Genomic DNA, 19,659 nt, shown 5'->3' on the forward strand with positions numbered 1-19,659 from the left:
CACAGAAAATTATAAAAACTAAGGTTCAAAAAAGGAACTCACCCTCCAAGAGCAAACAAGTTTACAGAATTTATATAGTCACTTACTGCCCCCTGGTGGATAGACAATACCTCCCCAGCATTAGGAACATCAAGCGTTAGGATGTTGCACATTTTCCTAAGTTACTTATCCAGTCTCTTGCTAATCAGCCTCTGAAATTTCCATACTCAGCTTACAAGACACTGTTCTAGTTCAGTCTAGACAGAGAAGACTCCCAAATACCTAACAAAGGATGTAACAGCAGGTAGTACAAATGATCAAATGCTCAATTACTGGATGGTCAATACGGACCTGAAATTTCAAGCCATTTGAGAGGCAGACGAAGGCTCCATGAACGTAGAAAGCTGTTTCTTTAATCTAAGATTATCAAAAAGAGCATCTATGTCGAAGTCAATCATGAACAAAACATCCTAGGAAGAGAAGTAAATGGTTCAATAAAACAGGTTTAGATATTTAGAAACCCTGTAAATGCAGCCTATAAAGGGTTGGAGGGGTGTGACGCAGTACCCAAGGACTTTTACTTAGAATATAAAAATGGAGAAATCAGGTTATTAATATGACTAAGCAGCTAAACTAAAGGATGTTCAATGACTAGTTTTCCTAATGGAACCACCCAAAATAAGTCAGCTGAACATATTAAGTGGCCCCAAATTGCTAGAGAAGATAACCTAAGCTTTGCAGTTATCATTAAACATTACTTTTCATTTTTTGAAGATAGCTTGGGGTGCATAAGCCAAGAAAGGCTACCCAAACCCCAAGAGAAGAATCTAATACTGGTATGGGTAATTCATTTGTACATAAATCTTACTAGCCGTTCTTTTTTTATATTCCCAGGCTCAGTTAATTTACTTCTCAAATGCCAATCAAGATTGCATGATTTTCAGAAAACTCAAACACACAATGTTCCTCCTAGTTGTAATTTTAACTCCTGCTCCTTAATTTAGGTTGCAATTTCCCCTCCACAACACCAGCATTTTCAGAAATGAGAATTAACAGCCATCTGGGATTTAAGAAAGGACAGGTAGATAAATAATCCATACACCCAAAAGGCCAAACATTTTTTATTTTCAAAAACAACTTTATTCATGACACATATTAAAAAAAAAACTCCCACCCCCTGGAAATGAGCTAAAAAAATAAACAAAATCCACCTCCCACCTCCCTGTTCCCACTTCCTCCCATTCCCTCCAAATAAAAGGGAAAAAAAAAGGCAAAGAAAAACAAAACAAAAAAACTGAAAAACAAAAAACACCCCAAACCCCCCCAAAACAAGGTAGTGCATTTCCCCAAGGGGAAGGGGAATTTACACTGGAGCCGCTGGGAGCGGAACGGAGATCTTCCGGCTACAGAAACCTGCAAAGAAAGACACTCAAAACAGAAAAAGAAACACAAAAGGAAACAAAATAGATCACCAGGCAATCTGGAGGGGCAGGGAGCCAGAAAAGAGGGGTGGGGTGGGTGGTAGACCTGGCAGAACAGGAGCAGGCAGGAGGGGACTGTGAAAGTTAGGGAGAAGATTGGAGGGAAGGTAACAAGCAGAACAGTTTGGTGTCCTTCCAAGAGCCCTGGGTAAAAAAAGCCCTCCTACCACCCATGCCCACCTACCCTTGAGCAGCCCCCAAGGGGGCAGAGGGGAACAGGGAAACAGGGGGAGCAGCTTGCGCGATTGAGACGTGTCCATGGCGAATCCCCAGAGTGAGTGAGCAGCCCCCTGGCCCCACTCCCCGGGCCTCCCCCTACTCCCCAAAGCAGGTCCCCCTCAGCAGTTAGTTATGGGATTCTCCCCCCTTCCACAGTATATCTTTTTTTTAAAAAATATTTTTTTTTTCCATCAAGGTCATCTTCTGTTTTTCTTTTTTTTTTTTTTTAATTCTTTTTTTTTTTTCCTTCTTTCCTCTTTTTTTCCTCTCTCTCCTCCTAATACACACTTTTTTTTAGTAAGGGGAATACCATGATGTCGCTCTAGCCCGGCCCCTGGAAGAAAGAAGGAGAGTTAGGTGTTAACATGATCACTAAAGAGTTCAGCACAAGCCCCTCCCCCGTGGGCCCTCGCCCCAGTTACTGTGAAGGGAAGAGGGGAAAGAAGTTGCCAAGTCCTAAAACTGATCCCCACAATCCCAGAAACAGTGACACACCTGGCAAGTGGGAGGGGAAATTAACTGTTATCACTTCGCCAAACAGTGGCAATAAAAAAATACATCTGAGACACAGGGGCAAGAAAAAGGACTCCTTGTTTATACAGTTTTCAGTTCTCCACAGCTCTTAAATGCAAGGATCTCACCAACAGATCTTCCCTAATTCCTCCAGGGAGCAGAGAGGCAAATCTTGTGAAAAGCCAAGATCTATACACCTAATCCCTCTATCTAAATGTACCAAGATGGAAGTACAGAAACAACATGGATGCCACACCAGGCCCAGCATGCACATTAACCTTGCAAAAGCCTGGCTAGTTATTAGTATAGTAAATATCTTGATCCTCCCACATCGCGTTCCAAGAGGATCAACTAGCCTCTGGTTTTCTTCAACCCTTCCCTATCTCTGGGAAAAGAAGCAAATGTCCAAGTAGTACTTTCACTGCTCTGAGGCCCTGTTCTTCCCAGGCCTCCTGTGTAAACATTTTCACTGTCATCAACTTTCATGGAAAAAAAAAAAAAAGCTGGGAGAAGCAGCATCTCTCGGAACAGGGTGGAGAGATCCAGCCCTTATCACCAATTCCGGCTCCAGAAAAAAAAGATGAGACTGGCCGCCTGGCCTGGCCTGCAACTACCTTCCTCACCCTGCACAGGCAGGAGACCAAGTCCCTGGAACCAAGGGGGAGGGTACAGGAGGGAGGTTCCTCAGGTGAGGAGAAAAGGAAGGGTTCATGGGAGGCGGGGGAGAGGAGCAGCCCATCTATCCTGACCTGTAGACGCGACCCCGGGGCCTGCTGTTAAAACCACTGTAGAATCGAGAGCGGGAACTGTTGTAGTTGGTGGTTCGGGCACGGTATCGGGCTCGTGGGAAACCTCGGTCTGTTGTGCTGATGCCTGGTCTGTTGGTTCGTTTAGGGATCACCTGAGAGTGACAAGCACAACAGAAAGCCTCAGAGTCAACCCGGGGAGTTTACTGAGAACCAGAATGATGGGATGGGGCTTACCTTGATCTGTCTTCCTCTAAATAAGGATTCATCTAAGGCCAGGGAAGTCCTCACTGACTCTTTGTCTGAGAACTCTATATACGCAAACCTGAAAAGAGTAACTGCCACTTTATCTGAGGTTGAACACAGTAGCTCATAGGTAAAATCCAATTTGCAGGCAGGCTTTGAGTACAATGTGTTCACATTTCTAACTACTTGTCCAAAACAATTCTTAATGGAAGACTTTAATCAAAATTTGCACCTACTCCTGGAAAATTATAAAATAGGATCAGAGGGCCCTGGATTTCCAGAGGGTGAAACAAGGTGAAGCCAAGCAGAAGCCGACCCTCCATTTTAGTTCATGATCCCACCCATACCCGGCCCTCATCTTGTTACCTCTTGGGCCTCTGAAAGCAATTTTAAGTATAATCCCTGATACATAACATTAATGCCCTGTCTTAAAAAAAGATGATGACTACTTACTTTAACATCCAGCTAACTTACTGCTCAATATAAAGCATAATTTATCTATTTTTTAACTGTGATTAAAATGACCTCAACTTCCCCACACTTACCCTTTGGGATGGCCACTAAATTTGTCACAGAGTATAGTAACGCGGTTGACTGAACCACAGCCATGAAAGTGTGCTTCCAGCTCTTCTGCTGTTGCACCATAGTCCACCTGTTGAGGGTACATTTCACAGGCAATAGGCAAACTCCTATCTCAACAGATACCCTGCCAAGCCTTTGGGCTGAGCCATCTTTGCGACCCCATGGACTGTAGCACACCAGACTCCTCTGTCCCCAAGAATCTCCAACCAAGAATACTGGAGTGGGTTGCCATTTCCTTCTCCAGGGGATCTTCCCAACCCAGGTATAGAACCCACATCTTTTGAGGCGGCACAAGGACTCTATCACTAGTGCAACCTGGGAAGCCCCCCATATACACCAAAGCACATCAAATCTATTTCTCTAAGGAACTCTTCTCCTTCCAACCCAAGAGCCTCTGCTAATCACCATTAACTTTCACTTCATTCTAACCTTCCCTCCACTCCTTAAATCCACCACCTATCCTGGAAAGAGTTTCCATCAAGACTCCTATTAAATAATCTCCCAAACTAAGAGTTCCCCCAACCCCAATCAAGGCCCTCGTACATACATTGCCAACATAGATGGAACGGGCATCAGCCTCCATCTTCTCCTCAATGGACATGATCACTGGGCCAGCTTTGAAGAAAAAATAATCAGAAAATAACCCTTGTTTTCTGCTTCGCCAATATATGCACCACTACCACCACCATCACCGCCGTTAGTAAAGGTAAAGATTTTGGTCTGTTCAGTTCCCTGTTGTACCCATTACCTAGAAAAGTCTAGCACATAGTAGGTGCTTATTAAATATTTGACAAGTTATGGCACACATAAATACATTCTTAAAAATCAAAGAAAACAGTACATGAATCCCCTCCTGCTCCCAAATCAAGTCCCTATTATACCTTTGGTTGAAATGATTTGAAAAATGAACAAAATTATGTGGGCTGAGACTGGACATTTCGAGATTAGAGAAGCCCCCTGCAGCCTGGCATTTTCTCTTAGAACTCCTAACTAAAGGGTCTCCAACTGAACGAAGAACTATTAGACTTGAAGGTCAAACACCAGCTGGCAACCTCCACAAAGAGTAGAGGAGGACTAGGAACAAAGAGCAACACACTTGTAACAAGGACAAAGGGAGGCACAAGACTACCATCGCGAAAACACAGGCCTTGTCTCACAAAGGTCAGAGAAACGCACAATGGACTATGACCACGGCAACTGCCCAGTAATTGCTCAGACAAGCAGCTCCAAGGTTCCGAGTATCTAATTCCATATAAACCGTACTCTCATAACCCCTCCAATCCGAGGACCTGAGCTCCGCGTGCAACCGCCACTCACTCACCATTGCCCGGAGGTGGACTCATATTCATCTGCTTCTCTACCTCGTTCTGTAGCTCCTTTAGCTTCTCAGCTTCTTCCTCCATCTCCCTAACTCGAGCTTTGATCGCTTCCAGCTCCTACAATGAGTGGGGAGGGTATGGAGAAGAGCTTAAGAGGAACCAACGCAGGGGCTCTGCCCTGCTCTCGATCCGCGTGCGGCCCCAGCCATACTCGGCCATTCCCTTCGCCCCACGCGAGGGTCGTGAAGAAAAGAAGAGCAAGCTACCTTCTCTAGTACACTAGGCACCCATGACGCCGGAATCAACCCGGCTGGGCCCCTTCTGGCGGTCGAGGCTGCGTCCCCGGCCCGGCCCCAGCCACGTTATTCCCCGCCCACCCCCACCCCCACCCCCCTCCCGCCTCCCGCTCTCTCGAGCTTTGGGCCTCCCGTGACACGGCCGGTCGCCGGCCTCCTCGCTCGCCCTCTTTCCCTCACCGGGTCCTCAATGGCGCCGTCCCCCGGGTCACCCTCGACCAGTCCCGGCTCCTCCTCCTCCTCCTGGTTGCCGGGGGCTCCCGAGCCAGGCCCAGGGCCCGGAGCTCCCGGGGGGGCGCGGGGCCGGGGCGGCTCCTCTTCGGGCTCGGGCTCCGGCTCGGGCTCCAGCAGCAGCTCCTCAGGCTCCAGTTCCTCAGACTCCAAGCCGTTCCCGTAGTCCCCTGCGCCCCCCGGGGCCCCCTCCCCGGCCTCCCCACCGGCCCCGGGCACAAGATGGCGCCGCCGCCCCGGCCCGGAGCCCCGACCGCCCGCAGCCCCCGCTGCTGCTGCCGCCGCCGCCGCCGCCGCCATCGCCGCTCAGACTGGGGCCCGCCGCCCAGCGATTGGAGAGCTGCGCCGGCTTCGCCGAGGATTCATTAGTCAAGCAGCCTGCCCGTCACCACGAGCTAGGGCTCCATTGGGGAATATTACTTGGCAATCAAATAAGACCCCACCCCCTAAGGCGGGTAATTGCGCCAAATTCTCAAATCCCGGTAGGGGAAATCGGTCTGTCAATCAACACACGTCCCACCTCCTCTCAAGTCCTTAGGTAACAATAACGCCAAGCTGTGACGACGTTACCGCTTCTCCCCCGCCTAAGGGCGGGCCTGCGAAGTATAACGCTCGCTGATTGGTCGCTGGCAAGGCGACGGGAAAGGAACAGTCTTCCGACCGCCTAGCCGAAGTGGCCCAAGCCTCAGATGCCAATTGGCTCGCGAGAGCTGACCCCCATTTCGCGACAGGTGAACCTTGTCCCCGAACGGACTGCCGGGTCCCTTCGAGGGAAACCCGAGGTCACATGACTAGTTTTTAGGAGGCCGCCATCTTGATGCTGCTGGTTGCCAACTAGTGAGCTCTTGGAAGGTAGAGGCCGGAAACTGCGGCGGTTCCTGGAAACCGGTCTTCTATCAGGAATGCACCAGTAGATGGGATGTTGCAGCAGAGGGTTCTGAACGGCGCTGTCCAGAAAGGAGTTTACCTTTCCTACCTAGGTTATTGGCACCACTATTTATCCGCCATCCGTCAGGTCTCCCCAAACCAGAAAGCAGGGAGTAATCCTCACTCCAGTAGCAGTCAGGAGTCCTCTATGTGCTGTCTTTCTGCACAGGCATACTTTGCAAGCATTCTATTCATGCCCCAGTTTCAGCCTGTTCTTCTCTTTCTTGACTTATTTACAGCCCCTTAATGGATCAGCTTCCAATGGTTCACGACCCCAGTTCACACCAGATAAAATCTCAAAACTCCTTAGCTAGACCTTAGAGAACTCCAGACGAGGCTACTTCGTGAATGCTATTTCCACGCTTCTCATTCCAGAGGGTGTGTCTGTACCAGGTCTGTGCCTCTGCATATGCATTCCCTCTTCAACCAGACCATAGCAAACCCCATCATCACCTCCCCTGCGAAGCCTTTCACTAGCCTCCCCTCCTCTCCCATGAAAAGCGGGCCTACCTCCTCTGAACAGTTAATCATTTTGTGCAGCCTTTCCTAACTAGTGCTTGTGAGAGCTTGGAGATGAAAGGCTGGTCTCTAATTACATTTGCATCTCCACCTTAGGGCAATATGCCTAACACACAGTAAGTGTCCAGAAGTTTGTTGACCAGAAGATATACTGACTGGGGATCTGGGTGTCACCCTTCATTTACAACGCTTTCCGAGGCTCCAGACCCTGCTTCAGACCCCAGAGGAATTCCACCACACCATTGCACTCTGAGATACCAATGAAATTTAGTCCTGCAAGACAGGGTTGCCATAGTTTAGTGGTGCTGCTACACATTTATTAAAAAGGAAAGAAGGACAGTGCTAAGTTTGCAGGAGGGATAGTTATAGCCAGACCAAGCTACAGTTTGGGCGCCAGATTCACCTGAGCCTAACCAAATAGTTATTGAAACAACCTGGAGACGATGTGCATAGCTTGGTAGGGGGTTTTGGATAAGAGGAGATTCCTATTAGCAAACCAAAAAGTCAGAGCTTCACAGTATACCCCACTCTTCCCCTCACCCTCAATTTTTTTCCCCCCACACAGATCCTTACCTCAGGAACAGGAGAACTTGGAGCAGGGTCACAGTTGCTTAAAATTTCACCGAAAAATACTTCATGAACCATCGCAGCTTCAGTGGTCTGGGAGAACTAAGTTTAGCACCAAAGACAAGCTCTAAAAAACGGAGTTGGCTGGAAGAAAAATCTTTTCTACTGATTTTAACCAAGTCAAGACTTGGATGTTCATTGGTACCCTGTTTAAGAAAGCCAATTAAGGGAAATGGGATTTTTAAAATAATGCCTTTAAATCCAATTTTGTTAAGCACTTGATTTTGTAACAGGCACCATCCTAGACTCCTTGTTATGTTATCTTATTGGATTCTCAAAACATTATGAAGTAAGGAATCACAAAACCACTGTCTTTTTTAGGGATGAGAAAAGAATGAAGTAATTTGTCCAAGTCATGGAACTAATTAGAAGTGAGCAGGGAATTCAAAACCAGATTTAAAAGCTCAGATGAAAATTACTGTAAGGTCTGTTTTAATATACAAAGAGAACATTATGTACGATGCTGAAGTTGGAAAAAGACTAAATTCCAACAATAGACAAATGTTTAGGCAACCTACAATTACATCACAAGATTATGCACTGGTTTTTTAAAAAAAAGGTTTACACTGTGATAATTTGCAAACATTTTTGTTAGGCCAAAAAGTAGAATGTAAAATTGTATATAAAATGTGATTAAAGCTATGTATACCTGGTTTAAAAAAAAAAACAACTTGGGCATTAGGGGGGAAAATGAATAAGAACCAAGACAATCTTTTCTATGGCAATATGCAACATATTTTTTAAATATTGAAAATTTTAACCCAGTAATTGTTTCTTCTAATCTGTTCTAAAGAAATAATCTAAAACCTAGAGTAAAATTTGAGAATGATGTTCATCAAAGTGAAAAAAAATGTAACCAACAATGTCCAAGTGGGCATTTTTCAGGGAAATTATTATACAAGCATATATTGTAATTTTATATAGTCATTATGTCTTCAGAACATGTGTAATGACAAGGAAAATGCTCGCATTATAATGGTAAGCAGAACTGCAGTATACAAAATTATGTATACAGTATGATCATAAAATATAAGCAGACAACAGAAAAGAAATATACCAAAATGTTAACAGTGATCCTCTCTGGATAGTAGGATTATGATTAATATTCTTTATAATTTCCCATGTTCTATGATTTTTCCACAATATCAATTACTATTTTTATTTGAAATTTTAAAACACTCCACCTTTCCAACTTACTCAATAAACATGATTACTTTTACAAACACATTTTTAAAAGATATTTGAATGGTGATTTGTAAGATACTTTCCTATTAGGCTGTAAACTGTAAAAGGCAGGGGCACTTTCTTAATTATCTTTGCATTGCCATTGACTATCACTGTGCTCAATAGGTACTAACTGAATGGATGACCTTCTGTAATAATCTTTTTAATTTATATTTAATTGGAGGATAATTGCTTTACATGTAATAATCTTATATCCTTCCTGTGTTTGTTGATGCATAGAGAACATCAAAGAGATGTTTTCCTCTGTGAATGAATTTTTAAAAAAATTGGTATGTAATGATACAAGGTTCACCCATTATAAGTATACTTTTCCTTCAGTGGAAGTGAAAGTGTTAGTTGCTCAATCCTGTCCTACTATTTGCGGCCCCATGATCTGTCCATGGAACTCTCCTGGCAAGAATATTGGAGTGGGTTGCCATTCCCTTCTCCAGGGGATCTTCCTGACCCAGGGATCAAACCGGGGTCTCCTGCATTGCAGACAGATTCTTTATCTTCTGAGCTACTAGAGAAGCCCCCTTTCCTTCAGCAATAACCTATAAATAGAAGGCCATGGAGTTTCAGAAAAACTGTAACACAGTGATGTTGTGCCCTAGAAAGACGAAAAATGCCTTAAGGAAAGTGAGTGGTCAGTCTAGTTGAGAAAAGGAGAATTAAATCCGTAAAAATGGATGAGGGCATGTCCAGTTCTGTCCAGAAGGGAAAAGTTTTCTCACTAAACATATAAATACTTGGGTTCCTAATATAGTTTCATCCTTATTTTTAACTCCTGCTTTGAAAATTTTACCTTGCCTGCTGCAATAATTCCCTCTAATCTATAAGTACATTGTTTAATATGGTAGCCACCAGTCACACATGGTTACTCTGAGCACTTAAAATGTGAAATGATCTGAACTGAAATGTACTGCAACTGTCAGATATACACTGAATTTCAAAGACTCAGGATGAAAAAGTGACTAAAATGACTTAAAATTGTACAACATTACAGATTGAAATTATAGTAGTCTTTATATACTGAGTGTAAAAAATACCATTAAAATTAGTTTTACCTGTTTCTTTTAGTTTTTTTTTAATGAGGCTACTAAAAAATGTAAAATACCTATGTGGCTTGCATTCTATTTCTATTGGACAGTGTTGACACAGAACCTTGGAGCTTTGATCATTTACTTACCTCTGTTTTGAGTCCATTCCAATTATTTTCCAATGCAGAGTCTGCCCTGGCCTACCTTAACTCCCTAGGTCCAACCCTGAGGGGAAGTGGAGTTGCCAGTAGTGAGAAGGAGCCTCTGTTGGGCTGCTTAATCTCCATTCTGCTTGGTTAACTTTTAGAAGACTTTGTGCCTTGAAAACCTTGTTTTAATATGCTGTACCTTATAAAATGTATTCCTTATCAAAACTTCCAAAAATACTGATAGCAAAAAAAATAAATAAAATTACCCATAAAATCCACCATCCAGAGATAATCACTAATGATATTTTGGCATATGCCCTTTCTCAAACTTTCAATACACACATACATGTAGAGGTATATGTATGTATGTGTGTGTATACATATTTTTTCAGCAAAATGGGATCATACTGTATATATTGTTTTCTACTCTATGTTCTTTTTTACAATAAGATACAGAAGCATTCTTCCATGTCAATAAAAATATTTTTCCAATTTCATTTTTCATGACTTTATTCAGAAGTTATGTTAGAAATGAGGACTTTTCTGATCATTCTATTTATCATTGAAATCTATACATACACCTTCCCAATCCTACCCTAATGAGATATTTTATTTTTCTCCATAGCATTTGCCCCTAACATGAAATGTTATGTTAATTAATGCTGTGAAATTTATTTATGTAGGTAGGTAGATAGTTATTTAGCTTTGTTTGTTTCCATTACTAGAATACAAGTAACATGAAGGCAGAAATTTGTGCCTATTTGTTCACTTCTCTAGCTCAGTGCCTAAAACTGTCCTCAGCACACAGAGGATGCTTGAGTGTTTGCTGAGTGAATGACTGAATTAATAAAAAAGTATATCATTCCATTATATTATCTTTTTTGGTTGATTTTTTAAAATATTGTTATTTATATCTCACCTGTATCCACATTTAAGACAGCTTTTAAAGTTTTCAAAGGATCTGCTCTCAACTAAAACCAGACTATCTATAATCCATCCATTTGCTAGAAAGTACAATTAAATGTTGCCCAATTTTCATCAGAAGTGTCATTTGGAGAAATAACATTCACAGAGAACCGTGTGAAGAATAAACAATTCATCTGTCCATTTAGATAGTCTGAAATTTAGCCCTATTTTAAACTATGGCATCAGAGAGCATATTTGGGCTAAATTGTGACGATTCTGATAAAACAAGCTTAGGACCTACTGAATCCTCCTTTGGTGTTTCTGCAAGAAACGGTAGTATAAAACTCAACCTCATATTGCTATCAGGTGCTATAGATGGTGATGTTCCTAATGGCACCCAGTGTCTTCTCAGAAGAGCCACAAAACTTTTTGCTACCTTAAGGAACTGAAAAGTTTTATAAATCCTAAAAGGGATGTGAATCTCATTGTTCACCAATTTTCCTTAGCTGCCAAGAAGCTCAGTTGAATTCATAGCCTACCTTTAGTATTTGGCAATACTGCTTAGAGAATGCTTTTCTGTGTTAATTGTCCTTTTGCTGTCATTTTATTGTACTATATCAATTTTCCCTTTACCCTTACTTTAAAAATCTACATTTTCCTATTGTTTTTTCTTTTGTATTATAGTAAGATATTACAAATGCTTTTTGGAATTAGGCAAATTACAAACCAATCAAACCACAGTAGGAATAAATCCACTAGCTAATATAGCCTGGTGATAGGAACTGTTAAAACCATCTAATTCCCTTTTCCCAAAAGCCATGCTCACTAAGCCACTCTGATTTTAATGGCTTGTCCTATAGATTTTTCTATATAGAGAGAATAGAAATGCAACAGTACATTCCTCTAAGCAGTGTATTTCTCACTGCAATTTAACACATAAACCAAATACCATGTTATTGTATTGGATTACAGAAAGACTAGAAACTCCCACTTGTAATTTCAAATTAAGATACTATTCTTGTCAGACATAACTTTGATATGGTCCTAGACTAGAAGTACAGAGGGATGGGCTAAACAATTTTATAGATCCCATCCAGTTTAGCGTTTCACATTAAAATGACTGAAACCAAATATCTCAGGGGACCAGGAAAGTAAACAAGGGCTCCATTTTTGCCAGACTTAAGTCTGAAGTAGATAGCAGGATATTGAGAAATGTTCATCATCACACACTTCTGATCAGAGGCTAAACCACAACTGGGGACGTGATTCCATCATAAAGATTTTTGATAGGTTTTCTTTGTTTCGTTTTGGGTTTTGTTGTGGCTATCCCAAAGCACCATATACACGCACCCTCTCAAAGGCTTGGGTTGGCACAGATGCAGTTCTTGGCTTTAGCATTTGGCTGAGATAGGGGGGTGGAGGAACAACTGATTTTTTTTTGGCCCAGCTTTCAGGATCTGAGTTTCCTGTCCTGGGACAGAATTCAGGCACTTAGGCAGTGAAAGTGTGGAGTACTAACCACTGGACTGCCAGGGAATTTCTGTTTTTTTTTAATTTTTTTATCTCAATTTTCCCAAAGCCCTATTAATCTAATTCTTGGCCTTAACAAGGTCATGATGAAATGATTAGATCAAGAGATGTCCTGACCGCAGGCTATACAGTATAGAAGTCACAAACCCTGCTCAGTCCTTCTCATTAAACTTCTGGGCTTTATTTATTTATTTATTTAATACGACCATTACATATTACACAAAAATAAAAGTCAAATGAACTTGGTATTTATAAATTATTAAATAAAAATACAGGAATATATATTTATATTTATAGAGCTTTTCTTCTCTTCTAAACTAACCAAATCTGTTCTCCCGCCGCTTTATGATTTTAAAAAAGTAAAATAGTGTATGCCCCAGGATAAGTGGGGAGTGGGGTTAATAAGTGCAGGACCTAGTTGCCCTACTTCTGCTCCTTCCTTGGCCTAAGCAAAGTCCATATTTGTCCCTTTGGGCTCTGGAGAGCAAGAAACAGCCTCTCCACCTATTTATTCTCTGAAAAATGGCAATAAGATTTATTTCCCTCACTTTTTAAAAAATGACATGGATTTAAAAATTGGGAGCCATACTCAGCCATCTTGGCCAAGAGCTAATCCCAAGGAACTATATGGCTCTAAAAGAGAGTCTCTAGTTTTCCCTGACAGAAGTCTCTGGGGTTTCCATTCCCTCTCAGGCTAAGAAGGGCAGGACATGTCAAAACTGCCCTCCGTGGTCCCATCCAAGCTATACCTCTGGAAATCAGCCCACGCCCTTTTCCCTTTCAGAAAACAGCCTCTCCTTCCACCCAGGTGTGAAGGCCTCCGAGCAGGGCTTTTTGGTAACTGACCATGGTCCCTGCCTCCCCTGTTTGCTACAGGTTCCAGGAAAACTACGAGGGCTAGACGTCTGTGGTAGAGGGGGGAGGGAAGAGTCTGCCCCAAACCTGGGGGAGCACAGGCTCCCATTTGGAGCTGATGGGTCTAGTCAGTGGTTTTCCAACTTTCTTTTTTCAGCAGCAAACCCCTTAATGCAAAAAAAATCTTACCCTGAACCCCGATATGTAAGACAGCTACAGGGGAGCTGTTCTGTTTGAGGGCAAGTCGCCTAGCCTGCTCAGCACCCCCACTTCGTCTCCCCCAAGGACTCCTGAGGCAATCCCTAGGAAACTTCAGGATCCTGCCAAGCAGGTGGAAAACCAATGGCCTAGTTTGTCCTGAGCAAGTCAGAGACCACCCCCCCCACATACCCCAAAACTGCCTGCCACAGACCAGCTCTGAGTGCCTGGTACCAGCATACTCACAACAGACCAAGTGGCCCATGCAGTCCACCACCTCCCCTATAAATATCATTAAAAAGTGCAGCCCTCCTCAAAAGCAAAAGTCTGAGCTAAACACCTGAGGCCAATTTTGGTCCCACGTTCTCGTGAGTACAACTATGTCGCCACATTCTAGGACCAGTGAAAGTCTCCAAGAGTCAACCATGGTCTAGCTAAGCAGGTCAGTGCTCAGGATCAAGGGAAGGGCTCTAGAGCACTGTGTCAGAAGAAGTCAGCATTGGAAAGCAGCAATTTTAGCACCTTGGAAAGTGCAGCAGTGAGGTCTGGCTCAGGACATGCATCTGGAGTGAAATCAATCATGTCTTTCTCAAAAGAAAAAGCTGTCATCTGAATCTATTCTAGAGGACTGTGCACTCTAAAGTTAACATCCTCAGACTCTGAGGTACAGACAAGTAACACCCATGGCAAACAGTGTGGCTTCCAAGAAAATATCAATGCTTCTAGGTCATGGGAGGTACTCTGGAACCCAGACACCTGGCCCTTAATGAAGCAGCACCAATGCCCACCACATGGACCAGGCCAGCCACAGAGTTTACACGTCACCTTCACACAGGGTTCAGAGCTGGAATGTTCCTCTCAAGGCATCCACAGTCTTTCCGAGACACAGTGCAGGACCAGACTGTATTCCAGGTCTGCATTTACGTCCACACACTCAAAAGGAAAATTAGTAAGAGCCCCAATTTAGAGTTTAAGTTTGGATACAGAAGGTCCCAGAGATAGGGAACCCTTTAGGCACCAAGGCGCCCCAGTGGGAGAGGAGGGCAGGGGCAGCTCCAGCTCCCAAAGCCCCCACCCACCGCAGGCTCCACAGCCCTGCCTTTCTGTCAGAGCCCAGGAGGCAGCAGCAAGTGTATGATGCACAAGGAAGGGGGATGATGAAGGAACAAGGCCAGCTATAGAACTGCTCTTCTCTCCAAAGCCCTGCTGACAACTTTCTGCGAAAAAGTGGCCAGAGCCCTCAGCCTGGATACAGTGTTTCTCCCTCAGCCTTGAGGCAGCAAGACAAGGGGGAGAGGGAGTGGAAGGTTGGGAGGAGGGACAGAGAGGTGCCCTTGTTCTCACCACTGCAAGAGGGAGTGAATGTTTTCTCTCCAAGGAATCTCACTGCCACCAGATTAGACAAGCAGCCCAGCATGCACACGAGCGCTCGTGCACATGCACACTCGTGTCTCAGCAGCCCTCAGTCACAGCACCTCTTCCTAGCCCCTGAGAACCCCGAGCTCCCGTTCCAAAGGGATGTGCCTTCTGTATTTGCCCCAAATTCCACTCGTTGAATGGAGATGCCAACCCCCTCTGCAAGTCCACCTCCCTCAGGACAGCAAATCAAGCTCCAGGCAGAGTTTCCTGTGCCTATACCTATAGGTATGATCCTTCCCACCTCCCCCCAACCCTGGAATGACTCCATCTCCTGACTTTCCAAATACATTCCACAATGTCTCCAGCTCACTCTTTCAACTGCCTGCTTGGCACACTCAGCTCCCTCACACGCCACCTTTCCCCTTCCAATTCCCGTTCCATGCCCATTCTTTCCCCCACTTCTTCCAAGGGCATTCCTCCACTCTGCTCCAGCTCTCCTGCCCCCCCAGCCACACCTCACCCCACCTGGCCCTGGGCTTTCTCACTTGCTAGCGAAAAAGGCCCCTACAGTTACCAGGGCCCCCAGTGCCACGGCCCCCGTCAGCACTGTCCTCACTGAGGCCCAGTTCCCCTCCCGCAGACGCCGCGCCTCCTCCAGGGCCCCGTCCCCGTATAGAGCTGTGAACTCCGCCTGTGGGAGAGAAGGGAAGTAGGAGAGAAAGAAGGAGAAAGGGCGATCAGGAGAGGGAAGAGTGGAGAAAAGAGGAGAGGAAGAGCTCCAGTTCCATCCACTGCAAGCACTATCCCACCCCCAGCCCCTCGGATCCCCCATGAGCACCTGGCTCGTTTGCCCTTCTCTACCTCAGGTGAATCCCATCGGAAATTTCCCTGGCCAAAAATTCTGCTCAGAACTGGCATCCTTTGTCAAGGCTTGTCTGGCCACCAGCCATCCCTGATCCCTGACCAGGTACTCAGATGTAAAAATTTGTGCTGGTTGGATGCCGTTTCTGTGCAGGCCCTACCTGGCTACCGTGTGTTCGTGCTGTCCTCTGCTTTGGACCATGAGCCCCCCCGAATGACGACTGCATGGCAGCCCTGAAGGGCAGAGTTCAGAGATGCCCATAGTGAGAGCACCTGATTCCACCCAAACAGGCAGACTCGGCCCCCACGCCTCACTCCCAGCACGGCCGCCCCCCAGGTCCAGCCAGAGCCCCCCGTCTTCCCCCTGGAGACCCCCTTTTCGGAGGGATATGCAGAGCAGCAATCAAGAAGCTTCTTACCCAGCCCCCGCTGCTGTGGATCCAGTCAGCCAGCCGCGTCTCCAGGTAGGCCACCATCCACTCCTGCACTTGTCCCACAAGTGGCTCCATCTCCTTGTTGACACTCTCAGCACACAATGCGGCTCCAAAGACAAAGAAGGCCACAAGGCGGCCCCAGTTGGGGCCCCCTTGGAAGAGTTCATCAGAGACCTGGGTGAAGCGTTGCTGGGCCGAGCCTGGGGTCACATGCAGCTGAGCTGCCAGATCGGAGAAGGTGCGCCGGAAGCGGGTCTCGAACTCATCTCCAGCTGCCCGCATGGCTTGGTGTAGTGGGTCAGCTGCTGGGCCCTCCCCGGGGCCAGCTCCACAAACATACCCCTTCTGCCTCAGCTTATAGCCCACAAAGTCTGCCACTAGAGCCCGTGTGTCTGGGGCCGAGGCTGGGGTCGCCATCCGGGCGGCTGTTGGAGTCAAACATAAAAGACTGGCATAAATATATGGTCAGAGGCCCGGAAGGAGGTATTTCAGGTTTGGCCAGCCCATGAGACAGGCAGGGAGGTGAGGGGAAATCTCAGAGACCTCTGGGCCAAGAGGGGTAAAAGCAAAAAAATTAGGCCATGGCGAGGGGCACCATGGCTAGAGGGGCTGGCCCCTAAATTCGTAATATGCCAAATTCAATATAACACAAGTAAATTTCATCTAAAATACTTTAGATTCTTACCATAACAAGACAACAACAGCTCTATGACACCCCTACAACCCCTCCCCCTCCAGTACACACCTTTTTGGCTAGAGGAAGGGGCTTGGGGCCTCCCCAGGGGCAAGATGCGAAGATACTGGCAGAGGCACAAGATGGGGGAGGAGACAGGGGCCGAAGGGAAAGCGGAGAAGCAAAGGATTGCCTGGGACAGAGAAGGAAGGGGACACTCACCCAGCCTGGATGGCAGCTCTTAGGACCCAGCACTGGTGGCAAGGAGCCCCCAGCTGGGGCCTTTCATCCTCCTGCCCAGCCTGGAGCCCTGGGAAGGGGAGGGGAGATCAGAGCTAGGTGGGGAAGACTAGGAATCAGGGTCTGGGCTGAGAAGGGCTGGGGTTGCAGCTCCCGGGATCAGGCCCCTGCCCCCAACGCTCTACCAGCTGTGTGGCCGAATCCATGTTTAATGACTGTCCTCCCGGGAAACCCAGGGCCAAGGGCTTCCTGCCGACACCATCTCTGCTCCCGGCTCCCCTCAGTGCAGCCCAGAGGCCCAGCTCCTCCCTCACCCCCACCCTCAGCCGGGCTCCAACCCCGCCTGCCTGCCAGGTTAGGGATCTCACGGGTCAGGCCGCTGCCGGGATCCGGCCGTTTCCTGGTGCAGGAGCTGGGAGGGAGGGAGAGAGGGAGGAAGGGAGGGAAGGAAGGAGGGAGGAGAAAGGGGGGGCGGGAGGGAGGGCCCGGCGCCGGGTGATGATGGGGCCCAGAGATGCGTCCAGAGAGAGGGGCGGGGCTGGGACGCAGGCTTGGGAAGAGCCACAACTCAGGAAGGGAGAGGGCCGCTGGAGGCCAGGAAGAACTGGGCCAGGAGGGCATCGAGGGCCAGGCAGGGCTTCTGACCCTGGAGGCTGTGAAGAGAAGCCGGCTGGGCCTCATGAAACCTTGGAGCAAATTCAGCATTTCCAGAAGATCTCTGATATTCCATGCACTTGTTGAACTCTTCCAGGCCTGGAGTGGGTGCCCAGAAAAAGAGGAACAGTTCACATGCTGGTGGGAACTGCCTGCCAGGTGCCTTACCCCATGGGGCTGGCAGACGTGACACGGACAGCAGACACTTCCTCTTCTCTCCGGGACCTTTAACCCAGTGGCCTCTGTGTGAGCTGGGGCTTTAGCCAAGCATCAGGGAGCCAAGACTCGGATATGCAAGCAGTTTCTGCAGGTAACTTTTCTTCATCTTCTTTCTTCCTTTTTAAATAATCAGATTGGTTTTCTTTTTAATTCTTTCTAACCAGTGCATGAACTTACTCTCACTATGAAAAAGTCATATAATAAAAAATAAATAAATAAAATTTTTAAAAAGTCATATAATATAGAAGTGTAGGGGGAGAAACACCAGTCCTCAGTCCCTCTGCCGCTCCCAAAATCCCACTTCCCTTCCTGCAAGTTGCCAATGTCAAGGCTGATGTTTATCCTTTCAGATTACATATACATACACACATACACGAATGCCTATTATTTATACCAGGCAGTATGTTTACACAGGTTGTGAAGCCACCTGACCACAGCCGATCCACACGAGGGCACCCTCAGGCATTCTGGCTGGGGCCCACTGGCTCTTGCAGCTGGCACTTCCTACAGCTCCATTTGGAGGACTCTCCAATCAAACCAAAAGAGGTAACCCAATTCTCCTTTCCTGCTGGTTCCTTTGCTTCCACCTCCAGTCCAAGTCTTGGTATTCCCATCTGCCCCAAATTCAAGAAGAAAGGTCTTTTTTGTAACAATGGTAACAACTAACACATTTTGAAGACTTATTAGGTATTAAATGCTTTCTTTACATGCTTAATATTTTATCCTCACACCAGTACTTATGTTGTGTTATTCCCATTCTATGGATGAGCAAAGTGAGGCTTGGAGATGTTAAGTAATTTTCCCAAAGCCACATACTGAGAAGATAGGCCTCAACCTAATTGTGATTTGAAAGTTTTTTTTTTGTCTTAACTTTAATATTGCAGTGCTTCAAGGTCCCTCTTTGCTTCCGGTAATCAGTGTTGTTATCACGCCCTTTACGAGGCCAAGCCAAATCCACACCAGTTACCAACCCAGATTCAGTTCTCCCCAATACTCTGAACCTAACATCTATTTCACTCCTTTATGACTGTATCCTTTCAACCATCTGCATTTCTTCTTTGCTCTTGGGATAGTCATTCCAGATGCCATCAGCAACACTGCCTCTTTTTTCAGGGAATAATCTAGTCCTTCATTTGCAGTCTTGATTTCTTCTAAGATGTTTACTTGAAATAAAAACTTTTAAGTCTCAGGATCCAAATAGATTTCTCTCTGCCTGCCCATTCATTTATAAACTTGGTGAGAGCAGGCACTGAATCGTACTCACTTTTATGTCCTCATGGCCTAATAGACCTTCAGTAAATGTTGACTGAAGAAATCACTCGATGCCTCTGGCCAGTTATTGAGCAAGCCCAGTCAGATGTTTGAAGATCACTGCAGTGGCTACTTAATAAACAAAGACTGTTGGACCAACACAAATTACACCAGGTCCAAGGCTGTGTGCCTCAAGGATCTTCTCAGACCAACACCACAGAGCCAAGGAATGGCAGCTCAGACAATAGAGCTCTTCCCAGAAAACCTTGGGCCATGTAGCCTGACACTGAACCTTACCTGTTCTGTCAATGACATATGGTACAAGAGCAAGGAAGACAGTTTTAAACTGCTTGACTACAACACAAATTACTGTAGCATTAT

General features: G+C 45.9%; 1 protein-coding gene across 5 annotated transcripts; it reads right to left on the reverse strand.

Annotated features, from left to right (window-relative positions):
• Positions 1 to 1,084: 1,084 nt before the first annotated feature.
• Positions 1,085 to 17,638, reverse strand: PABPN1 (poly(A) binding protein nuclear 1). Of its 5 annotated transcripts, none has more exons than XM_070468848.1 (7): positions 5,562 to 6,235; positions 5,088 to 5,202; positions 4,314 to 4,381; positions 3,730 to 3,836; positions 3,176 to 3,263; positions 2,942 to 3,093; positions 1,085 to 2,013 (listed from the first exon to the last, which is right to left on the reverse strand). In XM_070468848.1, the coding sequence occupies exons 1-7, from the start codon at positions 5,910 to 5,912 to the stop codon at positions 1,974 to 1,976; spliced, it is 921 nt and encodes a 306-aa protein (XP_070324949.1). In that variant the 5' UTR covers positions 5,913 to 6,235; the 3' UTR covers positions 1,085 to 1,973. The 5 variants fall into 5 exon arrangements, with proteins under 5 accessions (XP_070324949.1, XP_070324951.1, XP_020765517.1 ...); XM_070468850.1 differs by lacking the exon at positions 5,562 to 6,235 and adding an exon at positions 5,352 to 5,440; XM_020909858.2 differs by lacking the exons at positions 1,085 to 2,013; positions 2,942 to 3,093; positions 3,176 to 3,263; ... (2 more) ...; positions 5,088 to 5,202; positions 5,562 to 6,235 and adding exons at positions 12,694 to 15,637; positions 16,227 to 16,666; positions 17,137 to 17,224; positions 17,502 to 17,638.
• Positions 17,639 to 19,659: the final 2,021 nt, after the last annotated feature.

Source organism: Odocoileus virginianus, chromosome 6, assembly GCF_023699985.2.
Source record: "Odocoileus virginianus isolate 20LAN1187 ecotype Illinois chromosome 6, Ovbor_1.2, whole genome shotgun sequence".
Taxonomy (NCBI): Eukaryota; Metazoa; Chordata; class Mammalia; order Artiodactyla; family Cervidae; genus Odocoileus; species Odocoileus virginianus.